Genomic DNA, 22815 nt, shown 5'->3' with positions numbered 1-22815 from the left:
TGAGCCCAGGAGTTTGAGGTTGCTGTGAGCTAGGCTGACGCCACGGCACTCTAGCCGGGGCGACACAGTGAGACTCTGTCTCGAAAAAAAAAAAAAGGGGGACAAAGATAGGGTTTTTCCCTTTCTAATTGGAATGTGTCTTGGCTAAGACACATATGTGGGGGCTGGAAGTCGCATTGGCTTTTGTGCTTCAGAGAGCCAGTCCTGTCCCACCTCACGGAAGTGCTGGCAGATGTGGGTGGTTTACTTATTTTGGAACACAAGTTAGTAACAGTCCTTTGCTTGTGTGGGATACACGCATCTTTTAAAGCCCAGCCTGCTGTGCGTAGTACCTTTGTTGACATCTTGAGCTGTGACGCCAGGGAGTTCTGCAGGCCATCCCCTCTGTCCACGAGACCCTACTCTCCCTGCAGTTCAGTTTTCTTCTAACGAGTTGGGGCAGCCAGTGCTGAACCCACCAGGGAAGTCGAGGCCTATCTCCAAGGCTAAGAAAGTGGCAGTTCTGTGGTCTCAGATGCCCCTCACCCACAGCTCGACCCTGGCTTTTGCTGAAATTCTAACCAGCCCTGCACTTTTCTATGGTTGGCTCCAGCCTGTGGATGTTCCCTTGGGGTCCCTCCTTCCACTCCCTAGGATGACTGAGGAAGAGGCCTGTTTGCTTGCGGGGCAGGACATCTTGCCCGAGCAGCCTCTGCATTTCAAGGATGGTCTTGCTGAGTGGCCCCCCTGCCCTGGTTCTGTTGAACTAATACTTACTGAGCCTCGATGTTTGTGCCTGGCGTGGGCAGGTGCCGTGGGCACAGTGAGAGGAGGGAGACACTATGCCTGTCCCCAAAGGAGGTCTGAATTCAGGGGAGCCAGAAAGAGCCAGCCAACCTGACGCCAGAGCCCAGGGAGGGTGAGAGCAGCCGGCAGGCCAGCACGGGGGCCTCCAATGTCAGCCGAGCCCCGCACAGAGCTGGCCACGCGCCAGTGGGTGCGGATGGCCCAGGTGGGAACCAGGACACCTAATGTTCACGTTAGTGTCACTGGTGACCTGAGTCCATTCCGCATCCTCTGCTCTCGATTCCGTTTGAAGTCCTGTGACAGTTTGGTGGGGTACTCCAGGAACGTCTCCACGCACCCACAGTAACCCTGCAGTTGGCTGGTCTGAGCCCTGTTTCCTAGATCAGGAGCCTGAGGCTCAGACCAGTGGGAGGGCAGGGCTCAAACCCAGCGCGGCCGGCAGCGAAGCTTCCTCTGCTCTCCTGGCTCCTGTGTCCCCAGAGCAGCCGCAAGCCCTGCGTGTGCTGGGGGAGGGGTGCTCCCAGCACGTCCCCAGGCAAATACCTCGGCTTTGACCTGGAGCCTGTGAGCTTTGGCCAGTCGGCCTGGCCCCAGGTCCTCCCTGGAAACCCCGTGTTCCTGCTCCACGCCCAGAGCTGAGGGGCTGCGCCCACCGTAATTAGCAAGAGTCTTGAAAATGTTCCTGCCTTGGACCCAACTCTTCTGGGGCTCCGGCCTGAGCAAATAATCCTGACTTTAGGAATAAAGATTTATGAATCAAGACATTCCACCCAGAGCTGTTTGTTCCTTCCTGGTAGTGAAAACTTGGAAGCAGCCTGGATCCCAGGACAGGAGAAATGTGTTAGGAAATGGTGCCACTTCTACGCCCTGGTGTGGTGGCCACAGTGTGTGCTGTGTCCTGGGCACAGTGATGGCGGTACGAGCCTCCGGGGTTGGGGGATGAGAGTGGTGAGTGAGGGGCCTTGTCCGCAGGCCCTCCTGGGTCGGGGCCTGGCGACTGCTGGGTGTTCGTGACGAGGACGATGATGACCTTCTACCCTGCTCCCCACGCCTCTGCCTGTCACCGTGCAGCCCGGGCTCCTCATGGTCTGTCTGATGGGCTGTGCGTGAGCTCTCCCTTGGCTCCCTTGGGGTGGGTGCCTTGCGCCCACGGGGGCTGAGCTGATTCTGCAGCTGTGAGGCTCCCAGCTCCCCCGACACAGCCCCCAGACAGCTCCACTCTGCAGAAATTCCGGCTCTGGGCTGCTCAGAACATTCGAGCCGCATTCCAGGGGCATTCCAAGCTTCCAGACTGAGCAGGGGACTTATTTGATCGTCCTGCTGAGAATGAGGTTCAAAGTGCCCAGCCTCCCCAGCGGGGGTCACTTCCAGACTTGAGTCTACAGCTCTGGCAGTTCTCGCCCTGCTGGGGGCTGCAGGGACCTGCACTGCACCTGTGTTTGCCTTTCTGGGGCGGGGAGGGGCAGCTGATCCGTGGGGGCCCTCACCAAGACTGGGCTGCGCCTCCGCCATTTCTCACGTGCTTCCGGGAGTTAGTTCCTTGGATCATTTAACACATAATAAAGCTTCTTTACGGACAGCTTGCTCTGTGCTCGGAACTGTATAACCTTTAGCATCTTCTCAGCGCCTCTGCACCCCATTTTACCACTGGGGAAGCTGTGGCTCAGAGGGGTGGAAGTCACCTGCAAGAAATCACAGAGCAAGAAAGTGCTAGAGCCACTCAGCTCTGTGGCTTCCACGTACTGGCTTTTCTGCCGAGGGATAAGAGGACAAGAGACAGACCCTGCTTTCAAGACATTTGTGGTTGGGGGGATGAGGCGGACAGACAGAGCCTGGGAGAAGGGTGAGATGTGCGCCCTGCGTAGGGTGGTGCTGCAGGAGCAGAGGGGCACCCAAGCCAGGCGGGGCGGGCAGGCAGGCCGCCTGGACAGGGACCGCAGGAAGGCAGGAGGGGTGAGACTGCAGGCAGGGGGCTGGGTGGGCTAGGTTGCAGGGGACTTTGAGAAGGGGTAGAAGGGGTGCCGGTGGCAGGGGCGGGAGCCAGGGTGGCTGCATGGGCAAGGACCTTGGTGTCAGGTCATGAGGCTGGGTCACAGCACGGTCATCTGGGCGAGAACTACAGCCGTGTCTTGTCTGTAACAGATAAGAGCCTATGTTTTGTGCGTGTTTTACTGAACAGTGAATTGGGGAATGCGTGAATGGGAGCGTTCACGGTTATCTCTATAATAACTTGTGGTGACTGTCATGCTTTGGTGCTGGGAGGTGTGTGACTCCAGACAGTTCAACGTGAGCTCTGGCTTCTGGTGAGTCTCCATGTCACTTAAACGGCATGGTTGGGGAATGTGGCGAGGGGACTGCTGAGCTGGGGGCTGAGTGGCTAGGTTGCAGGGGACTTTGCTGTGGCATGGCCTGTCACCCTTACCCACGCCACCACAGGACTCCCCTGCCGACCTGGGAGAGCTGGTGAGAGGGGGAGTGGGCAGCTGTACCTTTCACTGCAGAAAGCAGCTCAGAGTTCCCCGGAAGCCCTGGGGAAAAGGGAAAGCCCTGAAGTTGTCACTGGGGGACCTAGGTCTAGATGAGCCCCCCATCCCCATCCCCTGGCCAGGCCTCAGCTCATCGTTGCAGTGACTACACTCATCTGGCATGTTTCCGGAAGTTTCTGCTGAGAGGGGGACAGGGTATCCAAAGGCCACGTGTTCTAGATGCACACTTGACTGTAGGATGCTTGTGGGGGTTGACGGCAGACAGCCAGAGCGGGTGGTTTAGGAAGTCTTGGCCTCACCCAAGAGCAAGCCTCGTCCTGGGCCATCTGGGGCCCAGCCTTGGAAGAACAGTGAGCTCAAACGCAGCACCCAGTGGCTCTCTGTGTTTAGAAACACTGCCAAGCCCAGGGATTCACCCCAGGGGTTCTGGAAAGCTGTTAGTAGGAAAACACGGTGTTTCTTAAAGCCCAGTTGTGTAATGTCTTGCTGAGAGGTGACCCGCCTGGCAGCTGAGCCTGGCGGTACTCATACTTCTCGGCACGTAAGTCCCTGAAGCTAAGAGCCAAGCACGTGGGCACCTTGGTACCCGATGGCTCCTCGCTTGGGTCATGGTGCGGTCTTCTGCCATGAGCTGAGGGCTGGGAGGGCCTGGCTCGTGTAGCCGTGAGGGCGCGGGCCGGCTGCTGGCTGCACGTGAGGCTTTTACCTGCGCTCTGTGAGCAGGAGCTAGTGTGGCGAGGCAGCTGTTGGTGTTGCTCTGGACCGGGGCTCCCTGCCCTGCCAGTCCTGTCCTCACAGACTCTTTGTAGGTCTCTGCCACCGTAGAAAAGAGGGTCTCGTGGCAAACCAAGGGCAGAGACCATCACCGGCCTCCGCGTCCTCATCTGTGGCTGAGCACTGACGCCCCCTTACAGGTTGCTACACAGATGAAAGGAGAGAACGTGGCTGTGGGTCACAGAGATGGTCTAGAAACGGGGGTTCTCTCCTTCTGACCTTATGGGGCTTGTTGCATTTTGAGTCCTCCAACCCCCATTTCTAGTCTCTGCTCTGGAGAAAGTCGTGTCAGTTGTACCCTGGACGCTCGCTGACCACTGGGCGGGATGGTGTCTGCGTCTCCAGCGTGCGGCCAGAGCAGGGGTTCTGCCGACGTGCTTGGGGCTCGGGTGCTGGGCTGCAGCATCTGGTCCGAGGTTGGATTCGGAAGGCAACAGGCCTTTCTGGGAAGAGCGGGGGTGTGCTCCCAGCTGGGTCCCCATGGAGTTTTCAGTACTGGTTTGCAGAGTGACTAAGGGATGTGCTGTTCGTGCCCACCGCCCTTTCAGAGCCAGCCTGGAGCTCTTGTCGAGACCTCCGGAAGCGCGTGTCCTGATGCGTGGTTGGCTGGGGCACCACGTGGGGTGAGTGGCGAGCTGCCCCTCAGCTTGTTCTCTTCCTTGCGCAGTGGGCACCGATGTCCCCATGGAGGCTTGCTGTGCAGACGGACATCGAATGGCCACTCAGCAGAGGGACTGCTCACTGCCGTACGCCTCGGAGTCCAAAGAATGCAGGTATGTCTGCCAGTGGCTCCCGTTTAACCGCAACAATGTTCCCCTAGTGGACAGCGGAGGAGGAGGGGACAGTGTGCACCAGAACCCCAGGGAGAGGCCGGGCACCCGGGCCGGATCCACCCAGGCTGTGGGCAGTGGGTGACCCTGCCTCCCTCTGAGCTGCTCCGTCCTCTGTGTGCCCAGGGGCCTTGCACGGGCCTCAGCTCACCCTTCCTGGCCACCCTGTGATTGTCAGGGCGTCTGTCCACTTCACTGGGCTGGAAGCAAGAAGATCGGGGTCTGCAGCCTGCTCTGTCACAGCTGGGCAGCTGTGGGCAAGTCAGTTTCCCCCTAAGAGAAGGGGGCAGTTGTGGGGAGCAGAGGAGATCATGTGACTCTTTGCAAATGGACACATGAACCGCCTGCAGACCCTGAGACGGCCAACGAGGCAGGCCCTGCGCGAAGAGTTCCACCCGCCAGTTGTTCGCCTTATGCAACAGCCAACATCTATACTGACTAGTTTTATTCTTCTCTCCCTACACTGAGGCAAGATTCCTCAGAATTAATGGTGAAAATAGGTAACGTTGATCATCACCATAAAAATAATAGTAAAAATAACAGCAAGATGTTACGGAGCACCTACTTTGTGCCGAATATTTGAGGCATATTATCTCATTTAACCTTGTTACTGATCCCCGGGTGCCCAGCTGGTAACGATGACACGAGGATTTGAACCCCGAGCAGGTGTCTGGAGGCGAGTGTGACGGCAGCCAGCAGGTGACACGCGTTTGTTTTCTCTGCCTCTAATCCATGTCTGGGCAGCTCTGACACGTGCGGCGGTGGGGTGCGGGGTGGGGCGCTGTCACAGGAAGAACGTGCCGGGAAGTCTCGTTCGCCTCACCCTGAGGTTTGCGTTTGTGTTGGCACCAGCGCGGGCAGCCGCCTGCCAGCAGTGACAGCCGACGTAAATCCTGGTTGAGGAAATTCTTGAAAAGTCAGAAGCACTATAGACCAAACAAAGGAAGAGAAAACAGGAAACTCGCACTGCTTGAATTGCCTGGAAGACCCTGTGGTCAGGATTTACGGGACGTCCGATGAGAGTGGCGGCGATGCTGGCTCTCGCAGGGCCCAGCGCTGGAAGCGTCGGGGGCGCTGGCAGTTCCGCGGCGAAGCTGGCGTCTGGCGCCAAGCACTGTTTACAGTCTGCGCTGGCGAGAGCTGGGCCGGAGCTGGGGAGCTGGACCGACCTGGGTGGCTTTCCCGACGAGTGACCCGAGCCAGCTCAGAGCCTCAGTTTCCCCAAATGTAAAATGGGGGCTATGATACCTTCCTTTCAGGGTTGCTGTAATGATCAGAAACAACATGTGAAACCCGTACCACACAGCCAAAGGGTGGGAGCGCATTAGCTTGCTCCGGCTGCCAGAACAAAGTGCTGCAGGCCAGGTGGCCTAAATAACAAACAGTTGTTTCCTCCCAGTTCTGGAGGCTGAAAGTCCAGACGAAGGTGTCGGAGGGCTGGCTGCTCTGGGGCCTCTCGTTGGCCAGCGGGTCTTCCCTCTGTCTGTGTCCTAATCTCTTCTTCCTCTAAGGACACCAGTCCTGTTGGATCAGAGCCCACTCTAATGACCTCATCTTACCCGAATTACCTCTTTTTTTCCACACCAGACAGGCAGCGTGCCGGCATCGTAACAAGGTTTGAGGGAGGCACGTCTCACACATGAGTGTGAACACCCAAGCATCACACTCGTGAACTTCCAAAGGACCTAATCACCCCTTTAAAGGCCCCATCTCCAAATGTAGTCACCTTCAGGGGCACTCGGGATTATGACTTCCACAGGTGAATTTTGGGGCACACAGCTCTGCCCGTAACAGGGAGCCACTATTATTAAACTTACTGAAATCAAAGACTTAGGAAGTGAGGCATTGGCCCGGCGAACCCCTCCGTGTGCAGATGGAGAAAGTGAGGGGCGCTCTGGGCCCTGCTCGTGAATTTGGGTTTTCGTCCCTACTAAATTTATCACTGACTTCTACTCACCAATGTCTTTGATAAGTTTTGGGGTTATCTTTAATCCCCAGTGGGTCCCAGAGTACATGGAAAATGCGCTCTTACCTACGCAGTGGGCGTTTGTTTTATGGTCTACTCTCGACCAGGGTAACTTTGCAACATACGTTGAGAGATTCCTGAAATGTGAGATCTCACCTGCATGGCTGAGAGGGACTTTCTTATGGGACGCGTGGGAGCAAGTCCAGCCTCCAGGACCCTTGACTTGTTTCTGGTGGTTCTCACTTCATCACATGGGGCCTCGGGAAATGTGCTGATGTTGTGACTGTCTATGTTACAGTGTCCCCAGAACATCTTATTGAATACCCAGGACACCACTCGAGGGTCAGCAAATGTGAATGACCGGCCCTTTGTTTCACTGAGGCTCTGGGAGGCCAATTGGCCTGTCCCAGCGAGCACACGGGCCAGGGGCCACGTACCCGTCTGAGGCCGCTTCGTGAGTTGGCCACTGAGCTGCCTGGCTCTAACCCCGTTTGTGGCGGAGATCAGAGTCGAGCCTGGGCCCTTGGGCTCCCGGTGAGCTGGAGCTCGGCTAGGAATTCACGCAGCATCGAGTGCCGCTGCGGGGTCCTCGGGAGAGCACGAGCCCTCCCCAGCCCTCCGTCCCTCAGAGCCCCACGGTCGGAGCACGGCGCGAGGCGGGGCAAGGCCGTGTGTGCGGGGCAGGGCCAGCTGCACAGTGATGCCCGGTGGTAGGGATTTTCTAACAGCTTCAGCACGTGCTATCATTTTGAATGAAGGCAGGGAAGGGAGAGCGGATCAGAAGGCAAATCTGACGTATGAGGCTCTTCTTACTAGTAATATTTAAAAGGTACAAGAAACAGGGGTCACTGACCTCTTGGCTAGCCTGTCGTTTCGGCGTCAGTTTCTCTTCCGAAGCGGCGTTGGGTGAGGCTCACAGCTGAAGTCGAATCCTCAGCTTTCATTCGTTCAGCAAACTGTTGCCGATTCCCGATGCTCAGGAAGAGACGGGATGGAATGGCACGGGCGGGAGGCTCCGAGGGTCTGCGGGGCCCCAAGGAGGTGGGGTTGGCTCCCCTGGGGGTCTGGGGGGTTCAGAGAGCCCTGCAGGGAGGAGGTGGCCCCTCTGTGGCCACGGCTTTAGCCAGGCGAGACGAAGCAGCCTGAAGCTGCCCCAGGGACACATGGGGGTGGGCAGGATGCAGCAGCTCCGACGTTGCCCCAGTTCGTGAGTCTCCTTGACCAAGGCCCTACATTCCCTAGGATCCAGATCCAAATTCGCCTCAAATGTTGGGTTAAACCAACAAGTTAAACCCACGAGTCCTTCAGTGTCCTTGGAAATACACCAAGCTAGACCTAAAGCAGGTCCCGCGCTGACATTTGTCCATCCCACACCCTTCCCTTATTTATTTCACGAATATCACTGAGGCCCCGGTAGGCATCAGGCGCCGTTCTGGGTGAGCGGAGTGAACCAGGGAACAAGGCAGGCAAAGTCCCCCGGCCTTCTGCAGGGGACAAGCAATCCGCAAAGCAAGGAGTAGATTGTATGGTTTGTAAGGAGGCGCTGTGTGCCGTGGGGGAACAAGAAACCAATAGGGAAGGAATGGGGCTTCTGGTCCGGGCAGGTTTACAATTTGAGACAGAGCCGTCGGCCTCACTGAGGAGGAGGCAAGAGAGCGAGCCGTGTGGAGTGCGGGAAGGGCATCCCAGACAGAGGGAACAGCCAGCGCGGAAGCCCAGAGGAGAGGCTGTGCAGGCGTTGCAGGCAGCAGCCAGGGGGCTGTGGGGCCGGGTGGAGTGAGCAGGGGACGCAGCAGGTGACCAGGATGGCTGAGGGGGCCACGGGGGCCATTTTAGAGACTCAGGCTTGGAGTGAGATGAGAGCCCCTGGAGGGTTTGAGTGGGGATAGATGGGTGAACGTCCCTCTGAACTTGGGATTAAAAAGGGACCCTGTGTGGGAAGAGATTGAGGGCAGGAAGTGGGAGCGGCCGAGAGGCTAATGGGCTGTCTGGACGCGCAGGGCAGGGAGGCCAGTGGCGTGGCGCTGGAGGGTGTGGAGAGGGCGTGGTCGAGTGTGGGCCGACCGAGGACGGGCTTGAGGACGGGTGCCGGGTGTCGTTATCTGCCTGTGGAGTGGGGTTCAGAGGAGGAGGCAGGTGGCCCCAGGGTTTGCTGAGTTTGCCTGGATGGGAAGGGGCGGCGTGGGAGAGAGGGCTGGGGGAGGGGAGAGTGGAGTCGGGTTCAAGGTGCCCCTCGGACAGCCAAGTGGAGAGCCGAGTGGGTGGTTGGGGACCCGGGTCAGGAGTGCAGGGGAGAGGCCAGAGAGGGAAATGGGGCGCTATCGGTGTGGACACAGCATTTAAAGCCGGGAGGCCGGTGTGACTGTGGGGCGTGAGCGTGAGCTAGAGCGCGGGGCGTGAGGTGCCCTGGGGCTGCTCGGGACACGTGGGAGCTGCCGCCTTTTGGCTCCTGAACGTGACAGTGCTGTGAACACGGGTGTGCGACTGTCTCCTCGAGATCCCACTTTCAGTTCTTCGGGACGTATACCAGAACGGGAATCGCCGAACACGTGGTGATTCTGTTTTCAGTGTTCTGAGGAGCCGTTTCCCGCAGCATCTGTGCCGTGTACGCTCCGCCAGCGGTGCACAGGGCTCCCACGTCCTCACCGGCGCTTGTCCTCGCCTGCCCAGACGGTGCTTTTTTTTTTTTTTTTTTTTTGAGACAGAGTCTCTCTCTGTTGCCCGGGCTAGAGTGCCGTGGCGTCAGCCTAGCTCACAGCAACCTCAAACTCCTGGGCTCAAGTGATCCTCCTGCCTCAGCCACCCGAGTAGCTGGGACTACAGGCATGTGCCACCATGCCCGGCTAATTTTTTCTACGTATTTTTAGTTGTCCAATTAATTTCTTTCTAATTTTAGTAGAGACAGGGTCTCGCTCTTGCTCAGGCTGGTTTCGAACTCCTGAACTCAAACAATCTACCCGCCTCGGCCTCCCAGAGAGCTAGGATTACAGGCGTGAGCCACCGCGCCCAGCCTGGCTAAGTTTTCTATTCTTATGAGAGATGGGGTCTTGTTCTTGCTCAGGCTGGCCTCAAATTCCTGACCTCAAGCGATCCTCCCACCTCAGCCTCCCAGAGTGCTGGGATTACAGGAGTGAGCCGTGCATATCTGCTTGCTCTCTCTGGCAACTTGGTGCAATGCCTGTTGTTCGCAAATCCACCGAAGGCGTGAGTGAAATGTGGAATAGCAACTACAGAGAAGTCCATCCTGGAGCCCGAGGGCAGTTCTAGGGACACACGGGAAGCGGGTACAGACCTGCAGCCCCCCAGGAGAGGTGGGCAAGGGCGTGCTGGGGGCTGCTGCCTACGTGAGGTTGCCTGGTGGCCTGGCTGGCAGCACAGGGAGGCTGGGGGCTGCCTTCTCTCCTGGAGGCACAGGTTGGGTGGCTCTTCCTGCCCTGCTGGCTCTGGCCAGAGCTGGGGTTATTTTGTGTCTGGTCTGGAGCCGCCTGTGACACGTTCCCCTCCCACTCGTTGCCTGCGGGGCCAGCCTGAGCCAGCCTCTGAGGAACTGATTCCACAGGTCCCTCCTGCCACACAGCTCGGCTTCCGAGGACCTTCCCCGGAGCCCTGGCGTGGCCGGGGGACGTGGGTGCCACAGCAGGTTGCCATCCCCATCCCTCACTCTGGGACCCCGGGCGGCTACCTCACCGAGCTCTCTGCAGCCTTCTTCTGAGCCTGGAAGATGGGGACAGGTGTTGGCAAGAATCCGACGTGGTAGAAGGATGTGCGAGTCTGGCCGGAGTCAGCACCTGTTTGGTTTGGGTTTAAGTAGGCGGGAGCGTTCCGTGGGTGGGGCTCGGGGCTCAGAGCTCAGAGAGGTGGATCGGCTGCTCCGGCAACACAGCTGTGTCTCCCAACTCTGACCCGACACTACTCTGCATTCAGTCTTTCTAACTGAACACTTATTGAGCGCCTTCTGTATGCCAGGTGTTGTATGTGTGTGTGTGTGTGGGTGTGGGTGTGTGTGTCTGTGTGTGTGTGTCTGGGCGCGGGGGAGGGGAGGCCCCATCCCAGGCCAGGGGGCCCCACTGCCGAGCCCCGGCCCAGCCCGCCCTTCCCTGCAGGATGGTCCAGGAGCAGTGCTGCCACAGCCAGCTGGAGGAGCTGCACTGCGCCACGGGCATCAACCTGGCCAACGAGCAGGACAGCTGCGCCGCGCCCCACGGCGACAACGCCAGCCTGGAGGCCATGTTCGTGAAGGTGAGGATCTGGGGACTGTGCGGGGCTGCTGCCCATCCCCTGCTAGCCAGCAGACCCGGGTCCCCTCCCAGCTGAGCACTGTCCGTCAGCACCCCAGCCCCGACCCGCCTTTCCTAGTGAGCAGCAGGGGGTGCGTGGCCCAGGGGGACCACTCAGGTGTCCCTCCTCCTCTATCCAGGGCCCAGCCCTACGCTGGGGAACCAGGGCTGAAGTGAGCAGGCCTTGCCCTGAGGACCACCCGTCCCCAGGCTTTAGGCAGAATGCAGAGGTCAGAGCAGGCGTCATCTGGGGCCTTCAGAACCTTCTCAGTTCAGGCTAGGTACCCCCACCCCAGGAGGCCCCCAAGCTTCTCTGCCCCAAGACTAGTCAGGGCCCAGAGCTAAGAATGGGCCCTCACTAAGGCCTCTGAGAACATATGACCTCCATAACCACCCTAGAGGAGGAGACTGAAGTCCAGAGAGGCCCGTACTCCAAAACGGCCTCTCGGCAGTCCTATCAGGAACCCACAGGGGCTGCTGCTCTGAAGGTAAGCTGTGAATAAAGGGCACAGTCCGCTTCCCTGAGCGCTCCTGGGACCCCAAGTGCAGTCAGGTCATCCAGGGCTGCCGTGGCGTCGGGTGTTCAGTGACTGCCTCCTGGCAGGGCTGGGCCCGCAGACGCTGCTGCCTGGCAGATAGCTGTGCCCGTGTCCCCAGACTTGAGGCAAAGGGAGGTACGGAAAAAGCATGGAACATTCTAACAGGAGAGGGAGCAGATCACTTTGGCAGATGAGTGATTTGTGCTTCCGAGAAGGATTACTCACTGCCCAGGAGGGGACGAGGTAGCTGACGCTGCCGTACTTTCTGGCAGCGGAGGGGTGGAAGGAGCAGCCTGGAAGAACCATCAACCTCCACAGAAAGGGCAAAACCAAACCCCCGGCTCCTGCAGGGGACTCTGGAAAGTTCTGTGCCCTCCATAGGATAACAACTTAGGACTAAAGTGGGGTTTTCATGTATCAGGGCAAATGTCACCCGCGGGACTCAGGTGTGAGGACACAGGGGCTTGGGGGTGTGGGCTCCACGTGACAGGCGGCAGCCCTGTCCCTTGCTTGATGACCTGTCTCGAGTGTCCTGCGCTTTTCAAATACACAACTCGGTTCCTGCTGCCCAAACTCCCTAGCGCAAGAGGGGAGAGACGAGGTGCTTGTTCATTCTCCCGGCACGGCAGAGAACAGACCCTCTGGAGCTCTGGGTGACCCTCTTCCTGGAGGGGTGTGAGCAGAGCCAGGTGGCTGCTAGGCAGGGCAGGGACGTTTGGGGCAGTCATGTATGGGGGGAGAGGAGGTGGAGCTCCCTTCGAAACTGGGTCCCTTCAAAACTAGACCTAGAAAATTTTGGGGGGGGGGTGGTTCCTGCTCGCTTTTGCCATTTCCTGCCGACATTTAGAAGCGGTACCTAAGCTGGACATGAGTCATCACTGTCCCGGGTGCGTGGACAAGGGGGATCAGAGAGGCCCCTGCCAGGCCACCTGTTCAGCTCCTCCACCTGGAGTCTCCGCTGTGTTTGCAGAGGTGCTGCCACTGCTGTCTGCTGGGGAGGGCGGCCCAGGCCCAGGGCCAGAGCTGCGAGTACAGCCTCATGGTTGGCTACCAGTGCGGGCTGGTCTTCAGGGCGTGCTGCGTCAAGGGCCAGGAGACCGCAGACTTCGCCCCCGGGGACGTCGGGGACCTCCAAGAAACGGGTAACTTTCCCCTCCCTTCCCTCTTGGGCAGTGCTTGAGTTCTCCAGGACGTGTATAGAGAGAGAGAAAGAGAGAGAGGGAAAGTTCTATTTTTAAGGAATTGGCTCACGCGGTGGCGGAGGCTGGCAAGTCCCAAACCCACAGGGTAGCCGGCAGGCTGGAGGCCGGGGGAGAGAGGATGCTGCAGTGCAGTCCGAGGCCGTCTGCTGGCGGCTTCCTTCTTCCTGTGGGAGGGCCGCCTGTTTCCTTCAAGGCCTTCACTGATTCCATGGGCACCCCCACATTATGGAGGGTCATCGGCTTTTCCCAAAGTCTACCTACTCAGATACTAATCTCATCTAAAAAATACCTTCACAGCAACATCCAGACTAGTGTTTGACCAAACATCTGGGCACCGAGGCCCAGCCAATCGACACACACGATTGCCCATCCCGGTACCATGAGCGTGTACATCGCCTTTGCCTTAGCACAGCCCGGTCTAGCTGTCGGAGCCACTTCACGTTTGTTACCTCACCCAAGAGCCACCGTCGTGGGGTGGGGCTGAGCGCTTGGGATCTGGGCTCACACGTGTCTGCGTTTGTGTCCCTTGGGCCTCAGTCCCCTCATTTGTGAAATGGCGAATGCAGCCCCCTTCGCAAGGAGGGGGGCTTGGAGGATTAAGTGGGAGCGCGGGTGTCATGCATTCGGTGCGGCCCTGGATCTAGAAGCATCTGCCCTCGCGATTTCACCCTGTCCCTCCAACAGCCCAGGGCCACGTGGGTGGCTGGTCTTGCTCTTGTTCCCTGGATGAGGATCTGATGCTCAAGGTCGCGTGACCAGCACTTGAGGAGAGTGAGCCCTGGCCTTCCGAGTGCTGGCCAGCGCCCTCTGTCCCCTGGAGCTGGCGTGTGGGCGAGGAGCTGGGGCATCGCTTGTCACTAGCGGGCTACGCTCTTCCAAATAACAGACACATGCTCAGCAAAGGGATATGTGACCCCAAGAACCGCTTCCAGAGAGCCCCCAGCTGTGCGTCCACCACTGCTGCCCCCCACCATGTGTCTGAAGTCCTGGGGCGTGGTTCAGTCACATGGTTCGGGAGACTTTGTGATTGTCTAGTGAGCTCTTCCATCATGCCGTATGGAAATATCCCTGCAAAGACGAGGAGTCTCCCCTGCCCGAACTTGCTGTATGGCTTCGGGCCTGTTCCCTCCTCTCCCTGAGTTTTGTCCCCGCTCTGTTAAAAAGGCGAAGGTGCAGGAAGGGGTTAAGAGGGAAGTGCTCACCGACCTGTGGTCTCTAAGACCGGCCGCTATCTCCATGGCTTTGAGGTCCTGCGTCAGGACCCATCTTTTACTTTTTGTGCTTAATTTTTTAAGCCCTCCAAGGCCCCATGGACGCCATCGGGCTGATTTCAGATGTCGCAGTCGTAAAGGGGGATTGGGACCACATTCCGGCTCCTTCCTCGGCTTTTGAAATCAGAGATGATGTTTTCATATTCAACAAACCCAAACTTTTCATCCTGGTGGAGGATTTGTCCTGTGTCTCCGGGAGGATTTTTGCTGATTTACGTCTGCAGCATTGGCAGTCTCCAGGGCGGGGGCTGGGGTTTCTGTGGCTGTGGATGTTTTATTTGTCTTGTCTTTTATCTGCTTCAACCCCCGCCCCAGGCTTTCCTCAAATGCTCCCTCCTCTTGGGGGGGCTTCTCCACCTCTCCCCCCAGTCAGGGACATACCCTCCTCCCACCACTGCCGCGCATGGTGGGCCCACTGTGTGCTCCCAGGGGGCCACGCGGAGGGTCCGCAGGCCAGCGCTGCCTTACGACGAGTACGGAAATTGAGATTAAGCCTTTAGAAAGGAGTACGGCCATGCGGCAGAGTCAGTCTGGGGATGCAGTTCAACCCGCGTGCGCTGCTTTAGGCTTGGAGGGTGCGTCTGGGTGGAGGGTGAGGCTCTGACCGCGTCTGCCGGTGGCCAGCGGTCGGGACTGTGCGACAGCCCCCGGCGTGAAGTTAATGAAGACAGGCCCCGTGCCTGTGTTCTTTCTTTGTAATCGATCTTGCAGAGATTTAACCTACGTTTACAAGTGAAATTCTATTTTAAAAAGGACAAAATTAATACTTAGCTATTTACATGACTTACTAATGGGCATTACTGTCTGATTTGACAAGAAGAGAAAGTGTTTGGGGTTTCTTCTAAGATAAGACGGACTCTGTGTTTGGGTAAACATTGTCTTGGTCTCTTTCCCCCTTAGCTAAGATTTCTGAGGTCGAGGAGGAACAGGAGGACCCGTACCTGAACGACCGCTGCCGAGGTGAGGCGCCGGTGTCTCCTGTGAGCTACTTGGTGGCTGATGACACCTGAAGGAAAGTCAGTGCTGGCCGCACTGGAAATTTGGGCCTCGCTTGCTTTGGTTCACCCTGGGCAGTGCCCTGTGGCTGGGCCAACCAGAAGTTGCTTCTGCTCCCCGTGGACTGCTGGTCCCCCGCTCCTCCGTCTCTCCCCCTCCAGAGTGGGGGGCCTGGCAGGGAGGGGCAAGGGGCTTATGGAGGGGGGTGAGAGCTGGCCTTAAAGCCCTCCGTCCACCTGGACGTCCCAGGCTCTGGGTGGTGACCACCAGCTTCCGCCAGCTTCTCCCTAAGGGGAGGGGCTAAGCGTCACTTGCCTTTGTGTCCCTGGAGCCGGGACTGTAGTGCCATGGCCATTGGTAATAATCATTTGTCTCACAAGGGAGATGTTTGCAAATTCAAAGTAAGTAGGGCCTTGCAGGTTTGTTTTTCATATGATAAAACTTTATTTCTCTTTCATGGAACATTCCCGCATGTCTAGACTGGCAGGTCTGCTCCGGCCTGCCCTGCACTTGGGGTGTTAATTAGGGAGCCAGTTTAATCACAAAGTGATGTAGTCGGTCTGCAGTGACAGCTGGTTGGCACAGAGGCCTGGGAGGGGAGGGACAGAGAGCCCCAGAAAGCCTTGTAATCCTCCCTGCGGGGTCAGGGGGGCCTGTGGGGGGTAGTTGGTTTGCCACAGATGAGGCTGGATTAGCCAGGACGATAATGCTGAAAGGGAATTGGGGGCAGCAGAGTGGAAACCTGAAGCCGCGTGAAGGGAGCAGTGCCCGGGTGGGGCTGGAAGGACGGAGGGAGAGGCCAGACAAGTGGGCAGGGCCCCGAGGGCCTGGGCAGCAGTTAGAGATGCATCTCCTAGGAGCTTTCCCTGGCAGAAGCGTGTCCTGGTGAGATTTGCACTTTGAGCATGACTCTGGCCATCCTATGGGAAGTGTCGCTGCAGGAGTGGGACCTGGGATGCTCAGGGAGCCCAGGTAGGGGGAGGCTGCAGCCACAGCCAGGTAGTGGCCGCTGGAGCTGAGGCTGTGGCGGTGGGGAAGGGGCAGCCGGGCCAGCTCGAGGGTTACGTGGGTAGCAGATATGTGAGGCTGTTCGGGGCCTGGCCTCCCACCCCCTTGCTGCCTGTGGCTGATGGCAACAGCTGTGCTCTTCTCTGCCTCACCCCTGCCAGCTCCACTGTAACCTGCCGAGGCCACCTGCCTGCCACCTGCCTTGGCGGACCTGAGGCAGTTCCCAGAGCCAGGCTTGGGGGGTAGTCTCCTGTTAGGGCTGGGGTAGGCTACAGCCCAGGGAGTCTGCCTTCTTGTGTCTGTCCGCCCTGAGGGCCTTTCTCTGACCCAGTCCAAACAGAACTAGAAAACCACAGGTGTCTGGGGCCTGGCTCACGCTTGCTCTGATTCCAGGCGGCGGGCCCTGCAAGCAGCAGTGCCGTGACACCGGGGACGAGGTGGTCTGTTCCTGCTTTGTGGGCTACCAGCTGCTGCCTGATGGCGTCTCCTGCGAAGGTACGTGTCTCCAGCCCAGTGCCAGCGGGACTGGCAGGTTGCTGACACTCAGGAGCCTGTGCTTGAGGTCTGAGCAGGGCCTCCTTGCATAGCCCGGGGCCCTGCGTGGGTGGAAGGCAGCCTGGCACTGGCTTTCCAGCATTCCCTGGGGGCTGCCACACGGTGGCCCAGCCAAGGCTCTTGTCCAGGGGAATGAAAACATTGGGGCTGGGAAAAAGGACTGGGTTTGGGGTCCCATGGGCTCCGATCCAGGGTCTGCCCAGTGGGCCTGGGCACATCCCTCAGCCTCTCCGACCCTCCTCTGTAAGATAGGGTGATGGGGAAGGTGCTGCCCCTTGGGGTTCTTGGGGACCACATGACTGCAGCCCATGGCCGGCACTTAGAGCGAGAGGGCCGAAGCTTCGCAGGGCAGAGAAATTGCTGCTTTTGACTTGGCGACGAGTCCCCGCAGCTCTGCTCCAGTGCGCGGCCTGGATCAGCGTGTGGTGGGACTGGGCTGGGTTTGAGAGCCGGGGACGGGATGGGTGCAGGGAAGCACGTCCATGGTGGCTTTCGGCACATTCCTTCTGAGAAAGCGTAGGGACTGTTTGTTCTAGCTGCTTACTCCTGCGTCACCTTGGGCTCTCCTAGATATCAACGAATGCATCACGGGCGGCCACAACTGCCGGCTCGGAGAATCCTGCATCAACACGGTGGGCTCTTTCCGCTGCCAGCGGGACAGCAGCTGCGGAACTGGCTATGAGCTCACGGAGGACAATAACTGCAAAGGTACAGAATTCTCTGAGTTAAACTCCTCCTCCCCCAGGTGTAGACATGGCACGGTGGGAGGGGCGGCAGTGGGCCCTGTCTGGGGTCTGGTCTCTGGGGTGCTGTGCCTGCTCCTCTGCGGTGGGCGTGGGAGGTGGTTAGACCTGCGTGACCAAAACGCGGGGTGTCCCGGGCGGATGGGATGGAAACTGAAAGTGCTGACGGTGACGTTTAGGACATTTAAAGAGTTGACAGTCGTGCACTGGTACCGTCAGGAGAGATTTGCCTTCTTACGGTGCTGAGTTCATGATGGCAAATTTGGATTTCTAAAAAGGCTCAGTGCATGATCATTTAAAAACAGGCATGAATTTCAACTGCTCCCATGTGCTTTCTACAAAAAAAAAAAACAAAAACAAACAAAAAAACACAACTATTTTTGCACAACAGCTGCCTTCCATCTGGTTCAGGCTTCCCTGAAGTTCAAAGCACACCCCCGTCCACTGCATGAAGACATGACATTTCTGGCTGCCGGCCGTTCCCCGCCGAGCCAGAGATGTTATTTGGTAGATAAGGCTCTGATGAAGATCTTTCAGAACGTGGTTTTTTTGCAGAGGGTTTTAAGCCTTTTAGAAAAGAGAAAACCACTTGTATAAAAATGTGGATTATTGAATTATGAGGGTGACTCAAAAGCAAGGCACACCCTCCTGACATCTGAGGGCCTTTGAACGAGCTCAGTCCGCCCCACCCCTGCACACTGGCTGGGCAGCGGGGACCCCGAGACCCCAGTGGCCAAGCCAGCTGAGTATACACATTTGCACATTTGTCAGGCATGAACTTCACGGGAAGGGGGCAGCCTTTCACATCCTATCATGACAAAAACCATTGTTAATATTTGTAATATCATGAAGACTTCAGAATGAATAAGTTTATAGAGACTATGTTTATTACCACTAAGATAATTGCTTTATGAGCTAAACTAAACACACACTTAGCCTGAATGAATAATAATACATATATCTGCCAGGAAAATGCCTGGGTAATTTATTATATAACAGAAAGTTTGCCTCTTAAGAGCCTTGGCAAAAAAAGTCAGCATGTTACGTGTTTAGCAACCGGAGCACTGTTCAGTTCACTGAAGCCCCTTTTGGTGCATGAGCTCTCTATTGGGATATTTCGGGTATTAGTCTGAGTAATGGATATTAAAAAGAACTTTCTTGTGATTTTAAAGTGTTGTAAGTTGCTTCTGGCAGGACTCTTGCTAACAATTTCCTTTTTTTATGATGTACCAGATATTGACGAATGTGAGAGTGGTATTCATAACTGCCTCCCCGATTTTATCTGTCAGAATACTCTGGGATCCTTCCGCTGCAGACCCAAGCTACAGTGCAAGAGCGGCTTTATACAAGATGCTCTAGGCAACTGTATTGGTAAGACACGCTGCCACCAGGGCTGGCGCGGTGCTCCAGGCGGGGCCGTGGCCCAGCTATGGGCCAGGCCTCTGGAATCCGAGGGTCTGCATAGTCTTTAGGATGGGGCTGGCAAACTGTAAAGGGCTGGACAAGAATGTTTTAGGCGTTGTGGGCCATGTGGTCTCATAGAGCAGCCACAGGCCATATGTAAACAGATGGGTGTGGCCGTGTTCCAGTAAAACTTTATTTGCAAAAACACATAGTAGACTATGTTTGGCCCAAGAGCTATAAGTTTGCCAATGTTAGATGAAAGAGTTTGGATTTCAGAGTCAGAGACACTGGTTTTAAACTGGTTGACCTAAGAGCATTACTTCCTCTGAACCTCAATTTCCTCCTCTGTGAAATGGGAATAATCATAATATCCGGCCAACAGGCTCAAGCGTGAAGTGGCACATATGAAGTGCCTGGTCTGTGACAAGCACTCCGGTAGATGGCAGTTCCCCGCCACGGCCATGTAATCTATTAAGACTTGTTTTGAAAAGTACTCTGGTAGTGGTTGCATTCACAGAAAGTGGAAGGAATGGTGGTTACCACGGTCTGGGGAGAGTCAGTTTCATGGCTGCAGCGCTTCAGTCTGGGAAGATGAAAAACTTCTGGAGTTGGATGGTGGTGACGGGTTGCACAGCAGTGAGAATGCACGAATGCCACTGGGCTGTGCACTTGAACTGATGATCACGGCAGATTTTACGTGACGTATATTTCACCGCAATAAGAAAAGATTACTATGTTGGTATCAGAGAAAGACAGCATGAAAGGAGAGAAAATCCCGTGAGCACCCAGGGTAGAGATGGGAGGTCCGGGCAGGGGTGCTCACGTTGGAGGAGCAGCGTGGGGTGGGGCCGGGTGCCGCTGGCTGGTTACCTGCCTCCCCCCCGCAGTCGCTCAGCTTCACCCCCTGGCTCGGTCACTGCTGTCAGCGTCCGAGTCCAGATCCGCGCTTCCCTCGCCCTCTGCCAGGCAGAAGCTCCAGGTCCTGCCTTTAAGGTCAGAGAGGTTTCTCGGGAGAGGAGACCAGGAACCCCAGCTGCAGGCGCACTAGTCGGCACCCCCGCCGCCCACGGCCTCGGGTGGCTCTGTCAGCCCTGCGCTCAAAAGACCAGCCTGCTGTGAGCACAGCGATAACAAATCTCTATCTTATTTCTGTCTCAGCTTTTTCTTAGACATCTCCGTATTGATCATGTGTCTGAAATGGTTTGGATCGAAAGCTCTTCCCCACACCCCATTTTCTTAACCACCTTGAGATATTTAAAGGCAAGTGGAGCAGTGAGCCTTTAGCATAGAGGCCTCCCCTGAACCTCTCCCTGCCTCCCCCTCCCAGCTTCCCTTTCATCCCGAGGGGGAGGCTTCTGAGCTGGTGGTTGGTGGCGGGGCTCGAGTTGGCCGCCAGTTGGCCCCTCGCCAATCTCGGGAGGCCACCACTCTCCCAGGCCCGGGAGGGAGAAGGGTCCTGCTCAGACTTGCGGCCTGCTCAGAGGGGCCGTGGAGGGGGCTGGCATCTGCTGAGGGTGGAAACCCTGACTCACGGCAGAATCAGCCCCTATTTCCACAAAGAAACAGCATTTGCAAGTCCCAGCGTAGCCCTGATTTTCGCCTCTACGTGTGCAACTCCGCGTAGGCCGAGGCACAGGAGCAGCGGAAAGGAGGGACCGTCCCTCACTGTCCTCCCTTAGACGGAGGGATAGCCGGCTGCCCACAGAAGCCCGGGGCTGGCGGGAGGGACACTGGCTGAAGCCCAGCCTGGCGGCACTTGGTTCTTCCGAGCTCTCTCTCCGGGTGCTCAGTGACAGGGTCACAGCTCTCAGAGCGTCCCGTAGGGTTGGCGTGCACTTTGTGTGCTCTCGGTGTTTGCAATCAAGGTCAGGATTCATTCTTTTAAAAAAGTATCTCTTTTTACTTCGAACGTTATTTACAAATAAGCTCACACAACCTAAACATAGAAAGTGAACGCTCCTCCACTGCCCATCCTCCTCCCGCGGGCAGGGTGTGCGTGGCCTTCTGGGCTCTGTTCCCTGCGGCTTCTTACTTTTTATGAAGATGGGACTGGACTTTTCTGCCGCTAACTTTTGTCCGCACTTGACAATGTAGTTAGGAATCATTTTCTGTCAGCACCTTTATGTTATCTTTTTAAAAATGCCTGCGTCCGCGGAAATAACTGTTTCTAAGGAAAAAGTGCATCAAGATGGAGGTGGTTTCAGGTCATCTGGGAGAAGGCCGGAGGGAAACGCGGACCCCACCGGAGCCGGAGTCCATCTTCCTGGGGCTCCCAGAACCATTCTCAGGGCCGCAGAGCCTGTCCCTCCCTCCTCCAGCCACGCAGCGGGCAGCCTGTCGCAGGGAGCCCTGCCCGCCAGGCTGGCTCAAAGGACAGTGAGGTCTTGGAAAGCAGAGGCCTCTTTCCCTGTTATACAACGGAGAAGTTTCCAGGACCTTGCGGTTGAGTCACTGAGGGCCTTGAGCCTATCATGTCATCTTCAGGTTTTCTTTGTTCTTTTTCTGCAAATCTGCCCCTGCCACCACTGTCTTTCCTTGGTGTTGGTGGCAGGAGGAGGGAGTGGGCCGGAGTGCAGCTTCCCACATGCTGGGCCACCCAGGCCTGGGCACGTGCACAGGTCCTGGGGCCAGGAGGTGTTCTGCTGAGTCCGGGACACACTGGGTGAAACAAAGGGAACAGGGACTCTTTATTTTTTTTGAGACAGTTTCACTCTGTTGTCTGGGCTAGAGTACCCTGATGTCAGCCTAGCTCACAGCAACCTCAAACTCCTGGGCTCAAGTCAAGCGATCCTCCTGCCTCAGCCTCCCGGCTAGCTGGGACTACAGACACGTGCCACTGTGCCCGGCTGATTTTTTTTATATAAATATTTTTAGTTGTCCAGCTAATTTCTTTCTATTTTTTTAGTAGAGACAGGGTCTCACTCTTGCTCAGGCTTGTCTTGAACTCCTGAGCTCAAATGATCCTCCTGCCTTGGCCTCCCAGAGTGCTAGGATTACAGGCGTGAGCCACCACGCCCGGCCTAGTGTTAAATATTCTTTATTTGATATTACACATAAACCACACTAGAGTACCTTTCAGTAAATAAAAGGCAACATTTTAGTAGACACAGGGAATCAGCTTGGCAGAGTGAGGACCAAAAGCGTAAAGTAGACGTTGCTGCTCTACCTCCAGCCCTTGCCTTTAACAGGCTGATGAACACAAGTTAAAACACCAGTGAGTCTTGCTCGGTTCCAAGACAGTGAAGGGACTTCCCTGGTATTTAAATGTATTCACATAACCAGTTATGCAAATCTCAATATAAAACCAATTTTACTAGGTTCCGAGATGGCAGTCTACCATCTCTGTGAAAAGTTGAACGTCACTAATTAAATCCAGTCACGTCTTTAGAAGGGGAAAACAGCGATAGCATTTACTGAATCGGAATTACTATCGAAATTCAAAAAACCGAGTTAACCACAAGCCAGTCTTAGTTAAATCGGGGTTGTCCAAGAAAAATACTCAGTCACTCTTTCATGATCTGAATTCTGGTATGTGAGACCAATTAAATTATAGTACACATTAAAAAAGTCACGAGACATTTCTGTTTTGTGATAAATAAGGCAGTGGCCAATTACTACTCATTAGTAGCTCTTTTGAGATAAGCTATTAAGTCTGCCCTTTCTCCCTTCATCTTAATTTAAAAATGCCAGCGAAGATCAGTTTTGTTCCAGGATGTACGTCTTGGGATTCTCAAATTCTCCGTCAGCGCATCCTCTCCCAGGCGATGCCTTTGTTCTTGCTGGCATCCGTGTGACAGAGTCCGGTAGCCCGACCTGTCTCCGCCCAAAGTCTTGTGCCTGCCTCCCCTTTCCACGGCATGGCCCTGGCACGCTTCTGAACAAAACTCTTCTTGCCTTGCTCAACGTCACACCTGTGCAATTCTGTCTTTGGTTGCTGACGGTGGTAGGTTCCTGGTCGGAAGCCAGACATTCCGCTCT

General features: G+C 56.5%; 1 protein-coding gene across 3 annotated transcripts in view; it reads left to right on the top strand.

The window, feature by feature from the left end:
- Positions 1-4676: 4676 nt before the first annotated feature.
- Positions 4677-22815, top strand: part of FBLN1 (fibulin 1) — a 65145-nt gene continuing 47006 nt past the window's right edge. For 2 of the 3 annotated variants that reach the window (XM_012659788.1, XM_012659789.1), the window contains exons 1-7: positions 4677-4819; positions 10946-11081; positions 12629-12800; positions 15032-15091; positions 16529-16630; positions 17261-17398; positions 18667-18804. In XM_012659788.1, the coding sequence (XP_012515242.1) occupies positions 4731-4819; positions 10946-11081; positions 12629-12800; positions 15032-15091; positions 16529-16630; positions 17261-17398; positions 18667-18804 (835 nt within the window). In that variant the 5' untranslated portion in view covers positions 4677-4730. The remainder of the gene's footprint in view (positions 4820-10945; positions 11082-12628; positions 12801-15031; positions 15092-16528; positions 16631-17260; positions 17399-18666; positions 18805-22815) is intronic. The other variant, XM_012659790.1, reaches the window with a different exon arrangement.

The sequence above is a fragment of the Propithecus coquereli genome, unplaced genomic scaffold, assembly GCF_000956105.1.
Source record: "Propithecus coquereli isolate 6110/MARCELLA unplaced genomic scaffold, Pcoq_1.0 Scaffold633, whole genome shotgun sequence".
Classification (NCBI taxonomy): Eukaryota; Metazoa; Chordata; class Mammalia; order Primates; family Indriidae; genus Propithecus; species Propithecus coquereli.
Note: the sequence above shows the minus strand (reverse complement) of the source record. Positions and strands in the feature narration are given on the sequence as shown.